This window comes from Balaenoptera ricei, chromosome 16 (genome assembly GCF_028023285.1).
Source record: "Balaenoptera ricei isolate mBalRic1 chromosome 16, mBalRic1.hap2, whole genome shotgun sequence".
In the NCBI taxonomy this organism is placed as follows: domain Eukaryota; kingdom Metazoa; phylum Chordata; class Mammalia; order Artiodactyla; family Balaenopteridae; genus Balaenoptera; species Balaenoptera ricei.
Window position 1 is genome coordinate 29954297 of NC_082654.1, and position 25256 is coordinate 29979552.

Genomic DNA, 25256 nt, shown 5'->3' on the forward strand with positions numbered 1-25256 from the left:
TCAATTCATGTGACAGTACTTCTTGCTCAGTGTCTACCACTCTCATTCCTTATATTTTCTATACAGACTTTGGACTTTCCAGTCTTTTCCTTCTCCATCATTCCTAGTGACAAACTACCCCACCGCACCTTACTTGTTTGTTTGCTTTTAGTTAGTATTTGTGGCAAAATAAACTATACTACACTACAGTTGAAGGAAAGCTACACTACAGCGGAGACTGCGATTGCCACTGGGTGGTCTACACAAATTTCAATTTCATAAATGCTTAACAATTCCTTTTCACATTACCTATGTAAAAGCACTTATTTATTTACCTAAGTATTTAGTCTATTTTATTTAAACTGTATAGATTTATATTCAGTCACAGTTATTTTTATTTGTTTGAAGTTTGTAAACGTATCTTTGTTCTTATTAATAACTCACATTCTGTTTTCCATCTCATTCTTCCTTAATTTTTTAGTGACTCTTGAGATTTTCCTAAAGCTCTGTATTCAGGGTTTTGAACAAGTAAGGAAAGCCTTCCTGCATTTGCATCTAATTCATAGGATTTGTCCACATTATACTTCTATTTTTAGAATTGACATTTTTGCTGCCATCTGAAGGATAAACATACATTGATCTCTCCCTAGCAAAAGATACATTTTTTCATCCCATCCGCCTTGCATATTAGCAATGAAACAACTGATATTCTACATTGAAAGGACAAACTTTTTATAACCTGTATAACATGAATCTAATCTCAAGGAATCATCAGATAAACCCAACTTAAATACTACAAAACAAATGGCCAGTAGTTTTAAAAATGTCAATGTTGTGAAAGACAAAGAAAAGATGGGGAACAGTTCCAGATTAAAGGAAACTAAAGAGATGTGAAAATTAAATGAAATCTGTGATCCTGGGCTGGATCAATAAAATTTCTATAAAGGACATTTTTGGGGGGCCATTAGCAAAATTTAGGTCTATAAATTGGATAATAATGTTGTTATCTAATTTTTGTTAATGTTATTCTCTGATTTTGATTATTATTGGTTATTTTAGTGAAAATTTCCTGATTTTGATAATTATACCTTCATAATTGTCCTTGATCTTAGGAAAAACACACAAAAATACTTAGGAGTTAAAAAAAACTTTACAATTCTTGAGATCCCTCACATATAACTTCTTCATGATTTAGCAGTGTGGCACTTCAGCACCTCACCTCAGGGCAGCAGTCTCTGACTACTCAAACAAAATAGTTTTTCACCCAGTCTCCATTACATTAACCTGATTTCTTTTCTTCATAGGACTTACCACCATCCGAATTTATCTTGTTTATTATTGCCTATCACCTCCTCACTCCCACTCTTCCTTTCCTACTTGTTTAGAGTATAGGTCCCTGAAAGCAGGGACCTTGTCTGTCTTAATGATTGCTATAAACCCATTGTCTAGAACAATATCTGGCACATAACAGGTACTCAGCAATATTTGTCAAATGGATGAATGCATTTATATGTACAAAGACTAGAGATGAATAGCAGCAGGAAAAAAATCGGTTGTAGGGAGTGATGTTATGGATAACTAAAAATTTTATTGAATACCACTAGCCAGTTGATTTTATAATAGAAAGTGCCTGTGACTCCAAAATAGTTAACACCTAGAGTGCTGTCTGCTGTAATGGTAGCAGTGATGGGTTACTTTCTTCCTAAAGCAAAGGCCTGAGGAGATAGGACATGGTATAAGGATTAGGGAAAATAGGGTTACCAAACTTAACTGGGGAGAACATCTGACTTCCAAACTATCCTGGGCTGTTTGTGGAGCAGTAGATATGACCCTGAGAGAGGAAGAGTCTCCAGGCTGATGGAAATAGAACATTCACACACTTTGAGAACAACCCAGTGGCTTGAGGGCCCATCCTAACGAAAAATTTCCCATTCCAAGTTATTTTTTTGTCTGTGAAGTGAGCATGTCATTATTACTTTGCCACATTTTGAGGTGCTGGAGAAGAGCTAAGGCAAGCATTTGTTTAATACAGGCACTAAGTAACAACATTCCTCATTTCATCTTCTTCCGACCTTTGCAAAGCCCTTCTTCAATGCTGTTCTCTTTGAGGCTGTATTTACTCCATATTAAATGTCTCTCTGAGTAAACTCTTTGGGTAAGAGCCAGTCTTCATGGTGTTCTTGCTAATGCAAGAGTTTGGAGCTATCTATAAATGACAGGTCTCCTTTGTACAGTTGGTTGGAGCAATACCACCACTCTGACCCCCGAGTGGCAGAAACCATTTCCCATTCTTCATTATTTGCAGGAATTTGTAAGGAGCTGGGCTTCATTGGACTCTTTTAAATGCATAAAAATGCCAACCACACTTTGCAGACATGATGTTTTCAGACACTTGTGAATTCAAAAATACCCTTTATTCTTTCCAACTCAATAAGAAGGCTGTTCCTCCATGGAGACCTAGCCACAAAGCAAGTTTGAAGTTTTCTTTTGTTTGGCTTATATGGAATTATTGGTGAACTAGCTATAGAAGCCCCTCCACCCTTTTTTATGTTTGAGGTGGGGGAGGTGAATGGTAGAAACAAAGCTGAAGTTGTCTTCATTTCACTCTTCTTTATGTCTAAAGGGTTCAGACAGATTTAGATACAAATAATGTTTTCACTTTGATGATCAGAAAAAGATAAAAACAAATAGCTAATGATTGGTTTATTGGCTGAAAGGAAAACTGTTTTGGATTGTTTGGTAGGACTGTATTCTAGCAAAAGTATACACCTGAACCAACAGGCACAGGATTTTACCTCTTCAATGGTACATTAATTTATAAGTTCTTCTTTAAAGTTCAGCTCAAGGTTATACTCAGTTTTGTAAAAAATCAGAGATGATAATGAACATATTTTCCCATACTATTCTGAAGATAGGTAATTTTTAACTGTTACATATCTGGTATAGCATGGGAAATATTCAAAACAGGGTAATTTCAAAGAGCCATTTTCATTTTATGCATGCCAGAAAAATAAAATTAGATAAGTGGAAAACTTGAAATAGAAATTGAGTGACAGGAAGAATAATTCAATAGAAGGGGTACAGAATTAGGCATCGGAAAACTGGCCCATGGTTCTGTTTCTGTGCCGTGTTAGTCAAATCTTGTGATCTCTCTAGGCCTCCATTCAAACATTCACTCTGTGGGCAATATAATATGACAAATAGATATGAAGTTATTTTGAAAAGAAATAAGTGCTATAATATTGGGGGACCAAAGGGGTTATTTAGTTAAGTAGATGTATCTCTGCAACACAAATGCATTTTTTTGTAGAGATATTATTATATGAGGTCAACTGCTATTTAATAGGTATTTTGGTTAAGTATTTGAAACTTATGAATAAGGCAAACAAACTCTGATTTGGGAAGTAATTACCTATAAGGAAAAAGTCCACCTGTCTTCCATCCTGTGTTTCCCAGCAGATGTGCCAAACACATAGTCTCTACTTTCTCAGCACGTTATCGGTCCTCAACACTAAGCAATCTGGCTTCCATTTCTATCTGTATTAGTTTTCTTGAAGCTCATCAGTCTTCGTTTGATGGCCAGTCCTTTTGTTAAGGCTTTGTACTGAGTATCTGCTATAGCATTACATTTGTTCCTTCCTCCAGGTTCTAATGCCTCCCCCACCCCCACCCAATTCTAGCATTTATTATGTCTTCATATTCTAAAGGGAAAAACAATGATAAGCTGTGGAAAAATGATAGAACATGAAACAGAAGGTTATATGTAAGTTTTGAAACATAAGATATCTCTTTGTTCTATGACAATAAAAATTTTGCAAAATGTTTATTGATAGAAGCTCAGAAAAAGAGGAACTATGAGTGCCATCTTGTGGCAAGGCATGCCGTACCACAGCTAATTAGACATGTCTCACTCGCCCCTCTTCCCCCCAAATATTTTAGCTGTGCTCTGCATGTCTGTGTCATTTGATACTGGGGTCCATTCCTTTTTGAAGCTTTTTAAATCTCTGGTCTGGGAGTCACTGCAGTAATTCTCAGTCTTTATCTTCCTTTATGTATCTTCTTTGCTTTTCAAGATTCGATATTATATTACCTTATTATTTTGAAAATCACCTTCTTCGTTGGATCTCATTGCTATTCTTTCATCTTGATTCTTGGATCATTCTATGACTTTCTCTTATCTCTTCTTGACAATTCCACTTACTTCTCTCCTGACAACTGTGGCTCTACTCTAAGACTCAGCCCTTAGTAGAGTTGTCAGATAAAATACAGGACCTCCAATTAAATTTGAATTTCAAATAAACAATGAATAATTTTTAGCATAAGTGTGTCCCAAATATTAATGGGTCATACTTGTATTAATGCAGTAGCATTATTTGTATTTGTATTTGCTAAATCTGGCAATCCTAGCCATTAGCTTTCTGTTCTTTCCTTATTTGTGATAGATACAGAGATGTATTGCTCAGATTTCCCTTCAAAGAAATACTTGCTGCCCAGTGGTGGGGAGTAAAGTCAGCAGACAACAGCCTCCAGCTGTCATTTCCTTCAGGATCTGTCTGCCTAGCTTCCACTAGAAATTCCTCTGTTCTTCCAGTTTCTATTGAATAGTCACATATGACTCCCCAATATTATTCATTCCAAAATGAACACTTAAGGCAATAAGTAGAGTATTTGAATGCATTTAACAGCATGTAGTAATAGACATAATCTCGAGGGAATTTGCTACAATGAATAATGGTAATTCAGGTTGGGTTATATATAGGGTGCAGACAGATTGCAAGTGGTATTGAATGGGCCTAAATAACACCTGCAGGAGTCAGACATTTATTAAGGCTTATTGTGTATTGGATACTGAAATGGATGCTAAAAAAGCAGACATGGTACCTTCTCTTTGGCAAATGCTCCAGTCTGCCTTTAGAGAGGGACGCAGAGCTGAACAATGATAGCATGGTTGTCTATTGCTGTAGCAGGAGCCAATAAAGAGCTGGGAGAGATGAGAGGAGGGAGCCCCAATGTCTCTACCTTGGAGAATCAGGGAAAACCTCACAGAGAAGGCCATAGGCCTAAGCTATGAAGAATGAAGAAAAGAGGAGAAAGGATATTCCAGGCAGAGATAAAAAGCTTAGAGCAACGAGAGCCATGGAATAATGTGGTTTGTCAAGGAATGGTGAGGAGTTCTAACATGACCCAAAGTTCATCACACTAGTGTTTGAGAAACGTTTTGGCCAAGTCTAAGCAAGTATCAGGCAGAAAAAATAGTTTACTTGTTTTAAGGACTCAGTCCAATCTTATTCATTTCTAAATTGGCAAAAAGGACAAAAATACCCCTTGGTAACTATTTGTTCTTTTGAAAATTTCATGTGAAGGGAGAGTGCTTTTTCTGTGTGGCTAAGGATTTACACATGTGTTTCTTACTCTTAGCTCTTAGAGGACAGTACTGAACTTCAAAAGGGGAGATGGGTGCTGAGTTCAACAGCGTACTGTCAGCTTATTCTAATTGTGAGCACATGAAAATATGAACAGATTATCAAATCTCATGAAAAACAAAATGTAGAAATGGGACATACTTGAGCAGAGCTCAGGTGATACTTTGACATCCTCTGAGGCAGCTGCCTCCTGCCCCACCCAACCCCTCCAAAGAAAAAAAGCACTTAATGGAAAGGGGCCTGTTTGGGGTAGAGTTAATACTTGGGATGCTTTCCTAGGTATTGAGTTCTGAAGAGACTTTAATGCCTCATCTTGACAGAATTCTGGGGAAGCACACATTGGAAGCCAAAATCACTTAGCAAGTCACTATTTAATTCCCAGGTGACATTTGTGCCTCCGTAATTTCTATAGAAGAGGAGTTTAGAGGTGGCTATCAGTTAGGAAGGTGAGGGATGAGGCCACCTCTATAAGATTTGTTCAGACAGCACTTTACATAAGATTAAGAAAATGTTAATTGTTCCTGTAAAATTAACAGGGGCTGGGATACGCTGCTTTGAGGACAGTGGTTATCTGGAAATCAGAAAATCCCTATGACAGTTCCACTCTCCCTCCTTTGTAGCTCTGTGTGTCTCCCAACCTTTCAAAATGTTTTGCTTAACCGGATTTATATCTTCAGTCAAAACTTCTCCCCTTAACTCTGGATTTGTATATTCTGATCACTCAAATTCTTTACTTATGTGTCAGTTAGGCATCTCAAACTTAATGTAGCCAAAAGCAAAATTCTGATCTTTGCCTTCCTCTCCTTCCATCTCCCAATCTTCTACACTTCTTTCTTAAATGTCAGTTTCATCTTTCTGTTGCTCAAGTCAAAAGCTTGAGTTTTCCTTGACTATTTTTTTCCCCTCAGACCCCATATCCAATCTTCAGTAAATCTTCTACCTTTAAAACATCCCAGGAATCCAACCACTTCCACCACTCTGCTGCTACCACCCAGGTCCAAGCCACTATGATCTCTAGCCTGAATTATCACTATAGATGCCCAGCTACTTTCCTCGCTCTCACCTTTGCCCTCTATTCACCCTGTAGTCTCTTTTTGGCTCAGCAGCCAGGGTGATGCTTTTGAAATGTGAATCTGGTCATGTTCAAAACCATCCAGTGGTTTTCTGTGTCATTTAAGATAAGAGCCAAGGTCCTTACAATGGCCAGTAAGACCCTACACAATCTGACCCTGCTGCCACTCTGACCTCATCTCCTATTTCTCTCCCTTATGTTCATTCTGGGGCAGCCATACTGGCCCCATTGCTCTTCTTCACAATCATCAGTCTCTTACCTGTCTCAGGTCTTTGCCTTTACTATACCCTCTGCCTGGAATTCTTTCCGTAGTTATCCCCTTGACTTGCTCCCTAACCTCCGTTGGGTCTCTGCTCAAATGTTAATCTTATCAATGAGGCTTATTTAAAATAACATACCACCCCCAGTGGTTCTACTATCCCCTACCCTGCTTTACAGACTCCATCAACCCCCACTACAGGCACATTAGAGGTAAACTCCGTGGCGCAAGGACCTATTTTCTGTTTTGTTCATGGCTATAACCCTGGAGACTATAATATTTCCTGGCATATAGTAGGTACTCAGTAAATATTTGTTGAATAAATGAATGAATCCTACTTGAAATTCCAGCCATCTCGTTGCTTAGATTAATGGGAGCCCTATTTTTTGTTCTTTGGATTGTTGTTTGTCTATTTTGTTTTTAAAGTGCCAAGTGCTGAGGAAACTGAGAAAAATGACCATCATTTATATCTTAGTGTGACTTCATTGACCTTATCCATTTGTAATATAGAGCTGAGATTAGCCTCATTGAAAAAATGGTTTTTGACAGATTGCAGTCTTGGTTCTTGATTTTTTTACTTTAACCTATCTCTGGTACTACTCTAGTCATTATTTTGTTTCTTTTCTTCCTTTTGTTGCCACAGAACTTCAAGAAGTAAGTTCAGTGTACCAGAGTCTATTCTTTTTTCTCTACCATTCATTCTTTAAGTTCACACCCCAACCTAAATCTAGAGTCTAATCTCATTTTTTGATTAACCATAATAAGTTTACTTCTTTCTCCTTTTTCTCCTCAATTTCTCACCAACATCTACTGTAATTGACCAGCACCTCCTTGAAACTGTCTTCTTTTGGGTCCCTTAATTCTACATTTCTGGTTCTCCTCCTTATTCTCTGTCCCCCCCCCTTTTTTCCTTCTTCCTGACCTTTATATGTGGACACTTCTTAATGTTTTGTCCTACCATTTTGTCCTTCAAAACTCTCAAGAAGTTTCACAGCATCAACTTTCTCAGCACTATATAGATGACTCCCAAGCCTCTCTTTTCCATCTCTCTAAGACTCCAGCTCCTCATCTTTAATTGCCTGCTAGACAAGACTCCTTAAAATTCTGTTCCTATGAGATGCCAAGACAACCTGACTATAGGATATAAAGGCATTGGCACCCTCTGGTGGAGAGAGTAGAAGTCATCTTTAAGTATCTGCTTGCTTGGATGGAACCTGACAGGAGATGTTACAAGGAAGATTACATTTGTTGAGCATCTACTGAATGCTCTATATTCAAATATATGTCATTTAAAAAGAAACTTCAGGGTATATTTCTTGAACTAGCAATAATAATTATTATACATATCTTTCATTGGGAACTTTCAGTTTCTTACTAGACCATTTTTATGCAACAAACAGGATTTGGGCTGTGTGAACTCCTAAGCATGATTTTAAGGCAGGAAATTGTTCTCTGATAGATGCTGTGAAGGATATAATGAGATACAGTACCAGCCTTAAGGAACTTGACAGTTTAACTGGGTAAACATGCCATTCACTCTGGAGAAGTGACTAAATCAAGAGGTAATCCCAAGGTAAGACAATGTCACAGGCGCTCAGATGCCAACAAATGGTGTAAACCCTGAGTTTAAAGAAGACTGAGGTCACTGTAGGTGGATTGGTGGGTTCACTGAGGAATGGCTTCACGGAGGAGGCGGGACTTAAACTTATCCTTCACAAAGTATTTCCCAAACTTCTAGCTCTCTAGTTCTCAATTTTTGCCATATTAACAAACTGTCTATATTGTTATTTTTCCACATTTTTCTTTATACTGACACTTTTTTGGTAAATACCATTTTCCTTGTCTTAAACCATCAAATCCATAAAATCACAGGTTTGATGTGCTTTTGTGTTTGATGTATGTTTTTCTATTACATATGAAACAAACAGAGATAATCCTCATCATATGGAGACAATTAGGTCTAGAAAAAGGCCACTTAAAGGGGATTAATCTACCTAAAAAGAATATCATTCATATGAAATTTTGATGCAAAAGTCTGATTAGGGTTTTAGTTTATAAATAAAACTAAAAATTATGAAAATAAGTGTATTTCATTTTATACTTAAATTATAAGCTGTTATTGCAGCTATGAACAATTTGAATGAACTAAATGATATTTAATTGAATATTGAGTATTTTTCTGATAAAATAATTTAACTTTTGTGGCACAGTCATAAGTATTAAAAAACATCAAAGTAGACCTCATATGATCTTTTAATAAAATTATTTTTTGAGCAACCTGTTTTATTATCACTCTTGTGAGGTTTCTCTTGTTCAGTTAACTGATAAAATTCTTCTAGATCCTTACTTATTAGTGGATTTGCATGTGATTTAAGCAATTATCAAACATTATTTTCACTGATCTCACGAAACCCTGTGTCTTTTTCTCACATTTGCAACTTGGCTTTCCAACAGATTTGTACTGAGTTTGCCTTATATTGGAGAAACTGAAAACATCATTGCTTTGATTAGTGAGGATATTGCCAAGTGGAAGGAATGTTTAAGTCAGTTCTCAGCTCAACAGTGAATATTTTAGTGTTAGGATTACTTTTATTTTCCTATGCATCCTTTAACTCTAGGACAGCCTTCTCAAACTTTATATCAGAGAAACACTTGAAATATTCTCAAGTCTCAGGGAACTTCTGGATAAAAATTATATATAAAGCTCATGGTATGTCAGTGTAATCATTTAGTTGTAGATATTATAATCCAATAATAATTGCCAATGCTCTTTTAAATAGAGTGATATTTTCCTGAGAATCTGTTTAGTTTGGCTGACATTTTAGCCTATTCTTTTGTGGGTTCCCCCAAAAAGGTCAGTGGTATGGATAGAATAAACTTCAATTTTTCTTTTTAAAATGTTCTACTTGATTTTTTGGTGCCTTACCCATGTAAGGCTAAAACATTATCACAAATTTCTATCATATAAATGCTGTTGAGGTATGGTACGTGATATATGGTAAGCTGTAAGCTTAGTTTTTTTTCCTTCCTATTTAAAACCGAAAATGACCTTTTAGACAACCTTTCTAGAAAAGAAAAAGTAATTAACTTTCATTCTTGAAATTAATCCCTTTTTTCCTTTTTATGAATTTGAAAAATTATAAGGCAAACATAGTATGTTTTTGTTAAGTAACTGGTTTAAGCCAAAATGGGATATAATTTTTCTAAAGATAGGCTTGTTAGGTTATTTAAATAAGGTTTATGAATTTATGTTAATGTGGTTTTCAATATGAAAATAAATTTACAGTATTGAATAGTAAAGTTACTAAAACTATATGTCAAAGCAATATGAATAAAATTATAGCCTAAGAAAACATTTTCTATGAGACTTTGGAAGAAACCATTTTCTTACTGAGTGGCATGGTCAGATTATGTAGATAATTATAAGATCAGTATACACATGTGTTGGTTTCATGATCATTTTAATAGGCCTAAAAATGCATTTTAATTTTAAGTGCTATTTTGGAAATAAAAATAAATAATTAAGTTTATTTCCTTTTCTTTTAATAATTAAGTTTATTTCTTTAATGTGGAACTATGCTGTTTGTTGTTGCTTAGTTACTTGATTCTGGGTTTAATGTGAGTTAAGTTCCCATGGATTTTATTTTCAACTAAAATGAGACAACTTCCATCCTTTTTCTTGATGCTTCTTAAAAAACACTTTCTTGTACATGTATGGGGATAAAAATGGCAGCAACCCTGTCTCCCATTTCAAAAACTGATAATGGATTCAACCAAATGATCATGGTCCTGCTTTGTAGGACTAAAAGACCTATAACAGCTGCTATGAGACACCTTGGTCACTCTGTGTCATCTTTTGCAGAACCCCCTAATGATATTTATAGACCCCCACATGGTGTTCCACAGAATCCCATTTGAGAAACCCTGCTCTAGGGACTTGGATAATGAGTACTAAGATAATGTGAACTCCTGTACATAATTATTAACCTAAAAATTTTTTCAATCTGTATACCACTTAAAATCATGTCATCCATATTTTGTGAAACACTGTATAAAAGGACAAGTAAAATCTGGATATGTTTAAAAGAGAAAGAAAAGGCACGACGAATGAGAATAATCAGAACAAAGGCCAGTGGGGCAGGGGATTCTATAATAAATAGAACTGGATAACACCTGCAAAGAATTCTTTGACAGTAATAGAGTGACCTGAAGTTGGGGAAAAATTATAGTTGAGTTGTAGGGGCCTTGAACTAAAGAAAACAAAGGTCTTGCAAATCCACTAAGGTTTTGAGGAATAAGTGAAACTAATGAAATTGATTGGGAAAAGATGAATCTGGCAATCTGGGAAGAATCTAGAGGCAGACAGGCAAGTACATTCTTGTAATAATTCATGCAAATGGAAATGAGAGCCAGAACCAGAATGGTGGCAATAGGAGTGAAGGAATGGGATGGATATGGGACATATGGTAAATAGCATTCATGGTATCTGGGATCAACCTAACAATGAACATATTTCTATTAGTAGTTGTGGTATTTCCATTCTCAGAAATATTAGAAATGTGAAATTGAGTGAGATTTGTTTTGGAAGTGCTGCTAGGTTGAGCTATTTTCTGACTCCCCAGCCAGTCATTGTTTCCTGGCCTTGTCTCCTGACACTATTCCTATCATTTCATAAAGGAGTACAGATCCAGCAGTGCCAGATTTTCTGATTTTTTGAGAAAAACTATAAATCTAGCTAGTTTGTGATATCCTCCCATTTCTAAATGTTAGCAATTCAATTTTTTGTTAACAGATAAAATATACTATAGACTAGATTTGGTTGTCAATTTGCAAACTTTATCTGGAGTTGTGTGTGCTGCTTTTGAAAATCACCTTGAAATGTACCCTGAACCAAAAGGTAATAGTCCCTTTTGGAAGCCTCTGTGTAATTCCTATCAGCAGGAAGCTCATAGAAAGGCTTTTTGTAGTAGCTAATATTTTCCTTTTGTTGGGATGTTGATTTGAAAGTTACAAGCCTTTCTCTGCTTCTTCCCAGCCAGGTCTCTAGACAAACTTTATAACTTTGCTGATTGCTCTGGACTCCACCTGATATTTGCTCTAAATGCACTGCGTCGTAATCCCAATAACTCCTGGAACAGTTCTAGTGCCCTGAGTCTGTTGAAGTACAGCGCCAGTAAAAAGTACAACATTTCTTGGGAGCTGGGTAATGGTAAGTAAGGATGTTGTTTCCTCTGAATTGACAAGATACAGGGTAAAAAATAAGATGGCTCAGACCATCTCTAGTACAGTGGCCCAGAAAACACTTGGGTTGTTTGACCACTGAGTTGACCTTCCAAATAGTAAAAGACCAAACAGTTGGAGAGTAGATTTAGTGAAGCCCACCATTTGCGTCTATAGTTATCTCTAGTTACCTTATCCCAAACAGAGGGGAAATGCCAAATGTGACTTATGATTAACAAATTGATATTAAACCAGATACAACCTATCTGCTCAGCCTAAGCTGAAATTTACAATCTCCATAGAACACTGGTCCTACAAGATGACCCTTATAATAATTCAAAAGAGTTTGGTCAAGTATATTTGGGAACTGGTCTACAGTATATGTACTTCTTGAAGGTTCATAATGCACATTAGCATGTAAAAGGCTTGAGAAGTCCTGTTGCAATAAAATCTGTATAACATTTTTTTAACCCAGCATTTCTTAAATCATTTAACCAGGGTTGGTCTCAGGGGCATGCAACCTGTGCAGTCACATAGGAGCTCATGCTTAGAAGAGACCCATGCTTGGTTTAATGCTCTGCTATCGCCATCTTAATTTTTAAATAAAGGGATCCATGTTTTCATTTTGCATGGGGCCCTGCAAATTATGTAGCCAGTCCTGTTTAATCATTGCACTGTGTGTGTGTGGGTGTGTGTGTGTGGGAGTGTGTGTGTGGGAGAGAGAGAGAGAGAGAGAGAGACCTATTATCATCTCATGGAACAATGTTCCATGGAACACACAGTGTTCCTAAATCACACTATTTTTCCTAGTGATATACATGTATGTATGATACATATGATATTCTGTAGATTCCATGAGTCTCTAATATTATTGAGTCAACTACTATGGGTTATAGTTAAAATTATGGATAGTATAAATTTGAAAATATTCTGATTCCTAATAAAAAGACATTTTGCTAAACCTTAGAACAAAAAAACCAAGAATTCTCTTACAATTACTGTTACAAATTGATAATAATATTTTTGTCCATGGCCATGTATATCTGTAGCTAACCCATGTTTGTTTGGAGCACCGTGTGTGTGCGGGGGGGGGGGGGGGGGCGGCAGTGTACACATACACAAGCACATGTGTGTATTTATGCACTCCACTCTAGAATTTGAAGTTCTCATAAGGTAGCAAGTGATGAGGATCTTATAAGAACAAGTGTCTTTTTTCCTATCACTTGCCATTAACTGGAATGTAGCTCTCTCTTCCTTCCCTGGAGTGGGGGAAATTGGGGGAGAGTTAGCTACCAAATGGAGACTTGTGCTGAACTGAAGATAATTTGGTTACAGGGGGCATAACTAGGGTAGCCTGAGATTTTTCATCTTCCCAACCAGTCTAGGTATCATACATTCTAGGACAAGAGCAAGAGTGATGTGATCAGCTTAGAACGAGGCAAAATTATTACATAGTAGACAAAGCCATTTACTGATCCCTCCCCGTCGTATCTTCTATTTCATGCTCCTTGACATTCTTTGGTATTTTATGTTGTCTACTCATGACTACCCCACCTAACCTTACCCTGCTCCAGTGTCAGACTCCACCCAGCTTAGCTCTTTTCTCCAAACCCAGCAAAATATTCTTCAAACAATTCAAACGATGCATTCCCCAAACAGGGCATTATACATGTCATGAGGGACCAATTAGGTGTAATGTTTAAAACGGGTGAGTGTAAGACAGTAAGGAGTGGTAGGGCCTCTGATGAGCTAGAGAATACATGCTGTGCCTAAAGCGTTTGTTTTCTTTCTAAAATATTTCTAAATAAAATTGGTTTGTAAAAGAATCTCAGGTGGTTGTAGATAAGCCCAAAGCAATTAAAACTTACTTACAAATGACTGATGGGAATAATTCCTTCAGGGTTTGTGGCATCTCTGAATTTGGGAGCTTATTAAATTAAATAAATCTTTAATTGGTATAACTGACGTGATTTGGTGGAGGTGGGGAGAGTATAGGCATCTTTCTGTATATATGTCTGTTCCAAATAACTGAGAGTCTGCCCCTTTCCATCCTTCCCCCAAATTATGCTAAACAGTTTAGAGACGGAGCTAATTACATTTTTAAAATGTTGTTTAGTCACCTTAGCCACACAACACTTGATTCCCATCATCATCAATCCATCTTCAAGGATTAACAAAAACAAAGAATCATTTTTGAGGAGGAGAAAAGGCACAGTCATAGATAAGAAAATAGATAGGGATATAGATAGCAATAGATAGAAAAATAACCAAATTTATGAATTTAAAAATTCAATAAAGTAGAAAGTATCTGGTAATGTTCCTGTGAGCGTTTCTATCAAGGTAGATATAGATGGTTTTTGAGTCTCTAGTCAAGAAGACTAGAGTTGGTCTGTTTCCTCACCCCCTTGCTTTTATTTTAAAAATTGCATTTCTATTTTTTGATATGACAAATAAGTAGTTTGCCCAAATAAACACACCTTTTAGGGTTTGAAGATTTATTTTGCTGATTCTGTAAAGTGATAATTCATTTTACAACTACTGATAGTTTTTCTTGTGCTAGCATCATATCCCTTAAGATATCCATTGTATTCTGTTCACAATGATTCTGTGTTGTATATTTAGGCCCTTGCCCCTCAAAAATTATCTGATCATCCTCCTGGCTTGGACTTGTCTCTCCAATCTTTTATCCATTTTCTCTTTGGTAACCATATCTTTTTGGACAGACATAATAGTTGAACTAACATATCCACATTTAGGGAGGGACAATAGAACTGGTCAGTTCTCTAATCCTCCCATATACCCACATCCTGTTAACAAGTACTTTATCTCTAGAGCAAATCTGGCATTGGAAAAACTAAAATAGATATTTCTTTGGTTGTTTCTCCTGGAGTATCTAAACTTAAAGTGACTAAACTTTTTTAAAGTTTAAAGTATCTAAACTTTTTTCTCCTTTAAAATCAGTGAATAGTGTGGGCTACAGACCATGAAAGCAAAATATACCCAGTATCAAGAGGTGAAGTTTAAGAAAGTTTTAGGATATCAAAGTCAAAGAATGACTTTCTTGATACAAGATTTTTAACAACTATGTTTTGTAGATATAAATGTTTCCTTAAATGTCATAAATTGTAAACTCTATATTTGATTAATGCTAGGTGATGATTGTAATTATTTGCATTTCTATTAATCATTGGTGAATCTAAAATAAGGAAGAGCAGGGGGGAATTTTGAAGCCAAGACTCAAGTCTTGGAAGTGTAGAATAAGAAATTTAATCCAATTCTGCTCCGGAGAGATGGTGTTTGTTCTATAGAGGGCTATCCTTAACAAAAATTTTCTGAAGATAATGCAACATCTCTAATTGAACACTACATTATGAATTGCTTCCCAAATTAGGTGTGTTCCCCAAATTGATCTGCCCACTTCTGAGAACAAATAAAAGCCACTGTTATCAATTACTGAATCAGTGTCATATATTTATACCTATGCCTGACCTATACATTCACCAATTATTCTTGTTTGATTTTAGTTATATGAATCAGTTCCCTGGAACCTGATGTCTGCTGAGCAATTTCATAAAATCAAAATTATGACCTTATAAAACTTAGCCCCTTAGAGATGATGATTCTGGCAGCCCAGCTTTATTAATTCATTCATTAACTCAATATTTATTAAGCTTTCAGTCTGTGTTTGTGTGGATAAATGTATGATGTATTTATGTATAGCCATTTATACAGTTTTATTATGTATATTTGTGTGTATATAACAGGTATAGTCTTGTGAGGGCCAAACACAGGGTTGAGCCACCGTGTTCAGACACACTTCCAATTGTTTATGAGGCTAGATCATAGCCCATAGCTTTAGAGAACTGTATTTTTGTTGGAGAGAGTTTGGTGCTTAGGGAAGGAGAAGAGGGGGAAAGAGGAAGAGAAGAGAAGATGAGAAAACATATATAGTTTCTTTACCTGCTTACTTTTCTCCTTTCCCTCTCCCTGCCTGCTTCTCACCTTCATCACATTTATCTTCTCTATTCTTTCTCCACATACTCCCATCTACATAATACTCTCATGCTGTTTAGTAAGTTTATAGACTTGTACAACCATCTCCACAGTCCAATTTTAGAACATTTCCATAACTCCAAAAAGATCCCTCATGCCAGTTTTCAGTCAGTCTCTGTAACCATTCCCAGTCCCAGGAGACACTAACCTGCTTTTTGTCTTTATAGATTTGTCTTTTGTGGACATTTCATATAACTGGAATCATACGATATGTAGTCTTTTGCATCTGACTTCCTTCACTTAGCATGTTTTTGAGGTGTATCCATTTTGTAGCATGTAAAAGTAGTTCATTCCTTTTAATTGCTGAATAGTATTCCAATGTATGAATATATATATATATTCATATATATGTGTGTATATATCTCTCTCTATATATATCTACATAGAGATATATCTATATCTATATCTATCTATATATATACATATATATCTCGCATTTTGCTTTTCCATTCACCAGATGACAGACATTTGGATTGTTTCTACTCTTTGACTGTGATAAGTAATGCTGCTGTAAATATTCATAGACAAGTCTGTGTGTGGATATATACTTTCATTTCTCTTAGGAAGATACCTGGGAGAGGAGTGGAGTCGCTAGTTTCTATGGTAAATTTAAGTTTATTTTTAAACAAACTACCGCACTACTTTTCAAAGTAGCTGTACCATTTTACATTTTCCCCAGGAATGAATGAGGATTACAGTTTTTCTACATCTTTGGAAACACTTGTTAATGTCTATTTTTTTGATTATAGCCATTTTAGTGGTTTTGAAGTAGTATATTAATATGGCTTTAATTAGCACTTCCCTAATGACAAGTGATATTGAGCATCTTTTCATGTGCTTATCAGCCATTCTTACATCTTCTTTGGTGAAATGTCTACTCAAATCTTTTGTCTTTTTAATTGGGTTATCATATTATTCAGTTGTAAGAGGTTTAAATATATTCTGGATACAAGATCTTTATCAAACATATGACTTGCAAATATTTTCTCCCAGTCTATAGCTTATTTTATCATTTTCTTTATGGCATCTTTTGAAGTTCAGATGTTTTGAATTTTGATAAAGTTCAACTTACCAATTTTTTATTCTACTCTTTGTGCTTTTGGTATCATATCTTTGCCTAACCCAGGATCACAAAGTTTTTTTCCTATTTTTTCTTTTAAAAGTTTTGTAGTTTTTGCTCTTACATTTGGGCATAAGATCCATTAGGAGTTAATTTTTGAGTATGGTGAGAAGTAAGAATCTAAATTCATCTTTTTGCATATGGCTACCAAATTGTCCCAGCATTGTTTGTTTAAAAGATTATCCTTTCCTTACTGAATTCTCTTGACACTTTTGTCAAAAATCAGTTGACCACAAATGGGTTTATTTCTGGACTCAAGTCTCTTCCACTGATCTGTATGTCTGTTCTTGGACTACTATACTAGGACTACATTGTCTTTTATTTTTGATATATGTATTTATTGCAAAATGATCACCATGATAAGTTCAGTTAATATCAATCACCTCACATAGTTACAAATACTTTTATCTTGTGATGAGAACTTTTAAGATCTACTCTGTTAGCAACTTTCAAATGTACAATACAGTATCGTTAACTATAATCACCATGATGTACATTACATCCCCGTGACATTTATTTGATAAGGTAAGTTTGTACCTTTTGATCATCCTCACCCATTTTGCCACCCTCACACCTGCCTCTGGTAACCACCAATCTATTCTCTATGTTTTTTTTTTACATTGTCTTGATTACAAGTTTTATAATGAGTTTTGCAATTGGGAAGTGTAAGTCCTCCAACTCCATTCTTCCTTTTCAAAATTGTTTTGGCTCTCCTAGGTGTTTGCATTCCATGTAAATTTTAGGGTCAGTTTGTTAAATTTCCTCAATAAAGCCTGCTGGAATTTTAACAGAAAACATTGAATCTGTAGATCAGTTAGGGAAAATTGCCATCCCAATAATATTGACTGTTCCTATCCATGAGCATAGATTACATCCCATTTATTTAATTTTTAATTTCTCTCAGCAATGTTCTGTAGTCTTCATTGTACAAGTTTAGCACTTCTTTTATTAACTTTATTCTAAGTATTTTATTCTTTTCGATGAAATTGTGAATGGAATTATTTTAATTTCATTTTTGTATTGTACCTTGCTAGTATTTAGAATTGATTTTATATATTGATCTTTTATTTTGCTGAACTTGATTTTTAGATCTTGTTTATTTTCCCCTACCTGTGTGAATTCTTTAGGATTTTCCGTATACAGGATATGTTGTCTAAGAATAAAGACAGTTTTACTTCTTCCTTTCTAATTTAGATGGCTAAATTATTTTCCTTGCCTGATTGCACTGACTAGAACCTCTAATACAAATGTTGAATATAAATGGTGAGAGCACACATCCTTGCCTTGTTCCCAGTCTTAGGGAGGAAAAATTCAGTATTTCAATTAAGTATAATATTTTGCCATTAAGCATTCAGTATTTCACTGGTAAGTATATAGATTTTTCTTAGATACCGTTTATCAGATTGAGGAATTTCCCTTCTATTCATAGTTTGTTGAGAGTATTTATCAGGAATGGGAGTTGGATTTTGTCAAATGGTTTTTTGTTTTGTTTTGGTTTGATTTTTTTGCATCTGTTGCGATGATAATGTGGTTTTGGTCTTTTATTCTATTAATATAGTATTTTACATTAGTTGGGTTTTGGTATTAAATCAACCTTGCATTCCTGGTGTAAATCCCAATTGGTCATGATATTATAATACTTTTTATATATTGCTGGTTTCAGTTAGTAAATGTTTTGTTGGGTATTTTTGAATCTATATTTATTAGAAATATTCATCTGTAGTTCTCTTGTGATGTCTTTGTCTGACTTTGGTATCAGGGGAATATTGACCTCATAAAATAAGTTGGGAATTGTTCCCTCTTCCTCAATTTTCTGGAAGAGTTTATGAAGAATTGTGCATTATTTCTTCCTTAAAAACTTGGTAGAATTCACCAATTAATCCACCTGAGTCTGGGCTTCCTTTGTGGAAATAATTATAATGGCTAATTAAATGTTTTTTGTTGTTATAGGCCTATTCAGATTTTTTTTTTGAGTTGGTTTTAGTAATTTGTGTCTTTCTTGAAAATTTTTTCATTTCATATACTTTGTGTAACTTATTGGCATAAAGTTGTTCATTGGCATAAGGTTGTAGTCCCTTATCCTTTTAATTACTGTGAGATCCTTAATGATGTTTCTTTTCATTCCTAACATTGGTCATCTGTGTCTTCTCTCTCTTTTTTTTTTTCTTTTTTGGTCAGTCTAGCCAAAGGTTATATCAATTTTGTTGATCTTTTCAAAGAACCAAACTTAATTAGTTTTTCTCCATTTTTTATATCATTGGTTTCTTCTCTAATTTTTATTATTTCATTTTTTCTTCTTGCTTTGGGTTTAGCTCCCTCTTCTTTTTCTCCTTTCTTAAGATAGAAGCTTAGATTATTGATTTGAGATCTTCTTTTCTAATATAGGAGTCTAAGGCTGTAAATTTCCCTGTAAGCATTGGGTTTTTTTTCCTAAACAACAAAAAAAAGCTAGCAGTCTAACATATAGTTATCAGCAGATCTTTTTTTTTTTCCTGAGGTCTCTCTTCTTGGCTTCTTGGCTCACTGTGTCCTCACATGGCCTTCCCTCTGTGTGTGCATGCCTAGGTCTCTTTGTGCTCAAATTAACTTTTTTAAAGACTTTTTTAAAGAGCGGTTTTAGGTTCACAGCAAAATTGAGAAGGTATAGAGATTTCTCATATATCCCCTGCCACATGTGCACAGGCTCTCGCACTATCAACACCCCTCACAGAGTGGTACATTTGTTACAACTGATGAACCTACATTATACATCATAATCACCCAGAATTTATGGTTCACATTATGGTTCACTTTTGGTGAGCACATACTATGGGTTTGGACAAATGTATAATGACAGGTATCCATCATTATAGTATCACGTAGAGTATTTACTGCCCTAAAAATCCTCTGTGCTCCACCTATTCATTCCTCCCTCGTCTCCCTAACCCTTGGCAACCACTGATCTTTTTACAATCTCCATAGTTTTTTCCTTTTCCAGAATATCATATAGTTGGAATCATACAGTATATAGCCTTTTAAGATTGACTTCTTTCACTTAGTGAAAGACATTTAAGTTTCCTCCATGTCTTTTCATAGCTTGATGGCTCATCTCTTTTTAGTGCTGAAAATTATTCCATTGTGTGGATGTACCAGAGTTTGTTTATCCATTCACTTACTGAAGAATATCTTGCTTGCTTCCAAGTTTTAGGACTTGTGAATACAGATGCCATAAATCCATGTGCAGACAAAGTGAGGACATAAGTTTTCATCTCCTTTGGGTAAAAACAAGGAGCATGATTGCTAGATTGTATGGTAAGAGTATGTTTTGTTTTGTAAGAAACCACCAAACTTCCAAAGTAACCATATCATTTTGCATTCCCATCAGCAATAAATGAGAGTTATGTTCCTTCACATTCTAGCTTGTATTTGGTGTTGTTAGTGTTACAAATTTTAGCCATTCTAATAAGTATAGAGTGGTATTTCATTGTTGTTTTAATTTGCATTTCCCTGATGACATATAAAGTAGAGCATCTTTTCATATACTTGTTTGTCATCTGTATATCTTCTTTGGTGAGGTATCTGTTAAGTTCTTTAGCCCATTTTTTAATCAGGTTGTTTATTTTCTTATTAAGTTTTAAGTTCTTTGTATATTTTGGATAGCAGTCCTTTATTAGATATATATTTTGCAAGTATTTTCTCCCAGTCTATAACTTGTCTTCTATTCTCTTGACATTGTCTTTTGCAAAGCAGAAGTTTTTGATTTTAATGAAATCCAGTTTCTTAATTATTTCTCTCATGGATTGTGACTTTAGTGTCATCCCATACATTTTTATATATTATAGTTTAATTTTCATTTCATTGAAAATATTTTCTAATTCCCCTTGTGATTTATTCTTTGATTCATGGATTATTTGTTTGATTTCCAAATACTCACAGATTTCTCAAATTACTTTCTGTTGTTGAATTCCCATTTAATTTTGTTGTGGTCAGGGCACATACATTATATGAGTTAATCCTTTTCAATATACAAGACTTGTTTTATAGCCTAGCATAGATGGTCTATCCTGAAGCATATTCTATATGCATTAAAAAAGAATGTGTTGGGTGCAGTGTTCTATAGATAATTCAATCAGGTCAAGTTAGCTGATGATGTTACTCAAGTTTTCTATATCCTTACTGATTTTCTTTCTAGTCATTCTATTCATTATTGAGAATGTGGTATTGAAGTCTCTTTCTGTTATTGTTGAATTTTCTATTTTTATTTTCAGTTTTGTTTCATTTATTTTGGTGTTCTGTTGTTGGTAGGTATATGTTTGTAATTGTTATATCTTCCTGATAAATTGGCCCTTTTATCATTATAAAATGCCCCACATTGTCTCTAGTAACATTTTTGTCTTAAAGTCTATTTTGTCTGTATTAGTATAGTCATCCCAGCTCCCTTTTGTTTACCATTTGCATGGCATATCTTTTTTAATCCTTTTAACTTTCACCCTCCTGTGTCTTTGACTTTAAAATGTGTCTCTCTAGTTGGATCTTATTTTTTTATTTAGCCTGATAATTTCTGCTTTTAATTGGAGTTTTTAATCCATTTACATTTAATGTAATTGTTGATATGGTTGAACTTACATCTGCCATCTTGCAATTTTCTATATATTTCAGTTTTTTTTATGCCTCTGTTTCTCCTTTACTGTCTTTTCATTCAAAAGGGATATTGTCTAAGGTACCATTTTAATTTCTTTTTGTTTTGATTTAGTTATTTTCTTAGTAGTTTCTTATTATAATACATCTTAACTCATTACAATCTACTTTAGGGTAACACTAACTTAATTCCAGTTAACTGTAGAAACTGCTCCAATAAGACTCCATTTCCCCCTCCTTTGTGCTATTATTATTCTAGGTATTACATCTTTATATGTTATAAGCCCAACAATACAGTTTCATAGTTTTGTTTTATGCAACTGTCATTTAAATTAGTTAAGAGCTGAGTAATGAATATTTTCAACTGTCTTTTATATTGATCTGTGTAACTATCTTTACTGGTGTTCTTTATTTCTTTGTGCTCTTTTGAATCACCATCTGCTGACATTTCCTTTCACCCTAAAAGACGTTCTTTCTTATTTCTTGTAAGGCAGATTTTCTCACAACGAATTCTGTCCTTTGTTCTTCTGGGAAGGTCTAAATTTTGCTTTCAGTTTTGAAGGATAGATTGCTGCATGTAGAATTCTTGGTTGACATTTTTTTCAGCATTTTGAATATGTCATCCCACTGTCTTCTTCTGGCCTCCATTATTTCTGGTAAAAATTCAGCTACTAATTTCATTGTGTTCTTCTGTATGTGAAGAATCATTTCAGTTCCAAAGTTTCCAATTGATAATTTTTTATAATTTCTATCTCTTTATTTATATTTGATTAGTCAGTAAAATCATACTTTCCCTTAATGTTTTATTCTTCCCTTTAGTTCTTTAAACATATTTATACTAACAGTTTTGAAGTCCTTGTCTGCTAAGTCAAACATTTGGGTCCCCTAAGAGAAAGTTTCTTTCTTTCTTTCTTTTTTTCTTGTTTATGGGTCACACTTTCCTGTTTATTTGCATGTTGTAATTTTGTTGTTGTTGAAAACTATACATTTTAGATAATATGTTGGAGCAAATCTGAATTCCAAATCCTCCATTCCAGAGGTTATTTTTGTTTTTTCTTTTCTGTTCATTTGTTTGTTTAGTCACTTCCTGGACTAGTTCCATAGAGTCTGTCTCCCTTGCATCATGTAGCTGCTAGTATCTCTTAAGTTTTTTATTTTTAAATTTTTTTTTTTATTTTTAAGGCCAGCTTCCTAGGGGTTGGCCCTGAATCAGCATAGCTTAATAGTGAGATGATGATTGATCAGAGGTTGTGTTTACCTTGAGCTAATAAGGCTTTCACCCTTTGCCAGTAGATCTGTGTGTGAGTTTGGGAACACTTTCAAAATTTAGGCAGTTTACAAGTCTGATTGGTTTTTACTTTTTGACATGCCTTCTCATGTCTCCTTTATGAGTGTACTAGGTTTCACATTCATCTGGGAATGCATGGATAGCTAGTGCCCTCTCCAGTCCCTCCTGAGCATGCACAGCCTTCCAGACTACAGGGGGTATTTGTGGGCTTATCAAAATCCTCAGTGGCTTTCTTATTCCCCAAATCTCCCTGTTACATTTCTTGCAAGTCTGCTGGTCTATTTCTTGCCCCTACCAGTGTCAAAACCTGAAGCTAGCCAAAATGTTGGCCTTGCCTGGGGTATGTGCTTCATTACGAATCAAGTTAGCCCCCTCCAGCAGTGGAGCTGCTGGTTTTTAGGACTTTACTTGTCTATTTAGAACTACCAAGTTAATAGAAACTGGGGGAGGGGATTTTGCTCTAAGTTATTTCACTCAGCCACTTTGCTATTATTGAACATGAAGGTTTTTCTAACTTTTTGATACAAGGACCATCTTTATGAAGCTTTCCTTTCTTACCATTTGTATTAGTTTCCTAAGCCTATCATGACAATCTCAGTGACATAAAACAACAAATATTTTTCAATCACAGTTCAGGAAGTCTGAAATCAAAGCATTGCCAGGTTTAATTCCTTCTGGAATCTCTAAGAGAGAATCTATTCCATGCCTCTCTCTAGCTTCTAATAGCTGCCAACAAGCCTTGGCATTGCAGTATCCCTTCAATCTTTGCCTCCATCGATACATGGCCTTCCTCCCTGTGTGTCTGTGTACCTGAATCGCCCTCTCCTTTCTCTATAAAGACACCAGTCATTGGATTTAGAACACATCCTAATTCCATATGACCTCATCATAAATAATTACTTAAGTAATTACTTCTTCAAAGATCCTATTTCCAAATAAGGTCACATTCTAAAGTTTTGGGTTGACATGAATTTTGAGGGACACTCTTCAACTCAGTACACCATTTATTATAAAGTATCATTTGAAAATCAGTATGGTTCTCTGTTGTGGATTAGGTGATCTTTTGCGAAGATTAGTTTGAAATTAAATAGAATGGTAAAATGGCACTTGACTTTTTAGTTGGGATAGTTTCTCAAGTTAAGCTAGCTTGCACCCTCTTTTTGGTTATTTTGTTTACATTGTTAAGAAAAAGGCAGAGAGATCTGTGGACAGGAAAGGGTTGGCAGAACCTCACTCTTCTCAACTCTGACTTGCATGTCTGCTTTTAATCTAGAGCCAAATAACTATCGAACCATGCATGGCCGGGCAGTAAATGGCAGCCAGTTGGGAAAGGATTACATCCAGCTGAAGAGCCTGTTACAACCCATCCGGATTTACTCCAGAGCCAGCTTGTATGGCCCTAATATTGGGCGGCCCAGGAAGAACGTCATCACCCTCCTAGATGGGTAGGTCAGATTATTTAGCAGTTTTTAAAACTTGTTCATTAAATGTAATGAATTAATGTATTTGTATTTTTCCTGGTTATTTCTGGTCTTAAGAAGGGCAGAGAGACTTTTTCATAGTGACAGACATCTCCCACCATAAATCAGGGATTCTCTACCAAACAGTGGAAGAACTTATCTCTCCAGGCCTTCCACAGTCAGCAGAAGAGGGTGGGATTGGGAGGGATATCACAACATCCAGAACAGGTTGGAAAGGATGTGTTGTTTTAAAAAGCACATTTAGGGGCTTCCCTGGTGGCGCAGTGGTTAAGGATCTGCCTGCCAATGCAGGGGACACGGGTTCGAGCCCTGGTCTGGGAAGATCCCACATGCTCGCGGAGCGACTAGGCCCGTGAGCCACAACTACTGAGCCTGCGCGTCTGGAGCCTGTGCCCCGCAACAAGAGAGGCCGCGACAGTGAGAGGCCCGCGCACCGCGATGAAGAGTGGCCCCTGCTTGCCGCAACCAGAGAAAGCCCTCGCACAGAAACAAAGACCCAACACAGCCAAAAATAAATAAATAAATAAATAAATTTAAAAAAAAAAAGCACATTTAATATTACAGCATTGCATAACATCACTTAATATTTTTTAAAAGGCAAAATATTATCTACTCTATTCTTGGGACCTCTTACAGAAGGTAAAACTTGACAAAATCCTGGACAGTGGATCTGGGTTAAAAAGTTGAGAAACACTACAAATGCTTGTACATTAAAGCACAGCTTAACAGATAGATTTATTAGGT

General features: G+C 35.5%; 1 protein-coding gene across 3 annotated transcripts in view; it reads left to right on the top strand.

The window, feature by feature from the left end:
- The window catches only part of HPSE2 (heparanase 2 (inactive)), a 614901-nt gene that overhangs the window by 340635 nt on the left and 249010 nt on the right, over positions 1–25256 (top strand). For all 3 annotated transcript variants that reach the window (XM_059899970.1, XM_059899972.1, XM_059899971.1), the window contains exons 4-5: positions 11769–11942; positions 24305–24476. In XM_059899970.1, coding sequence (XP_059755953.1) covers positions 11769–11942; positions 24305–24476 — 346 coding nt within the window. The remainder of the gene's footprint in view (positions 1–11768; positions 11943–24304; positions 24477–25256) is intronic.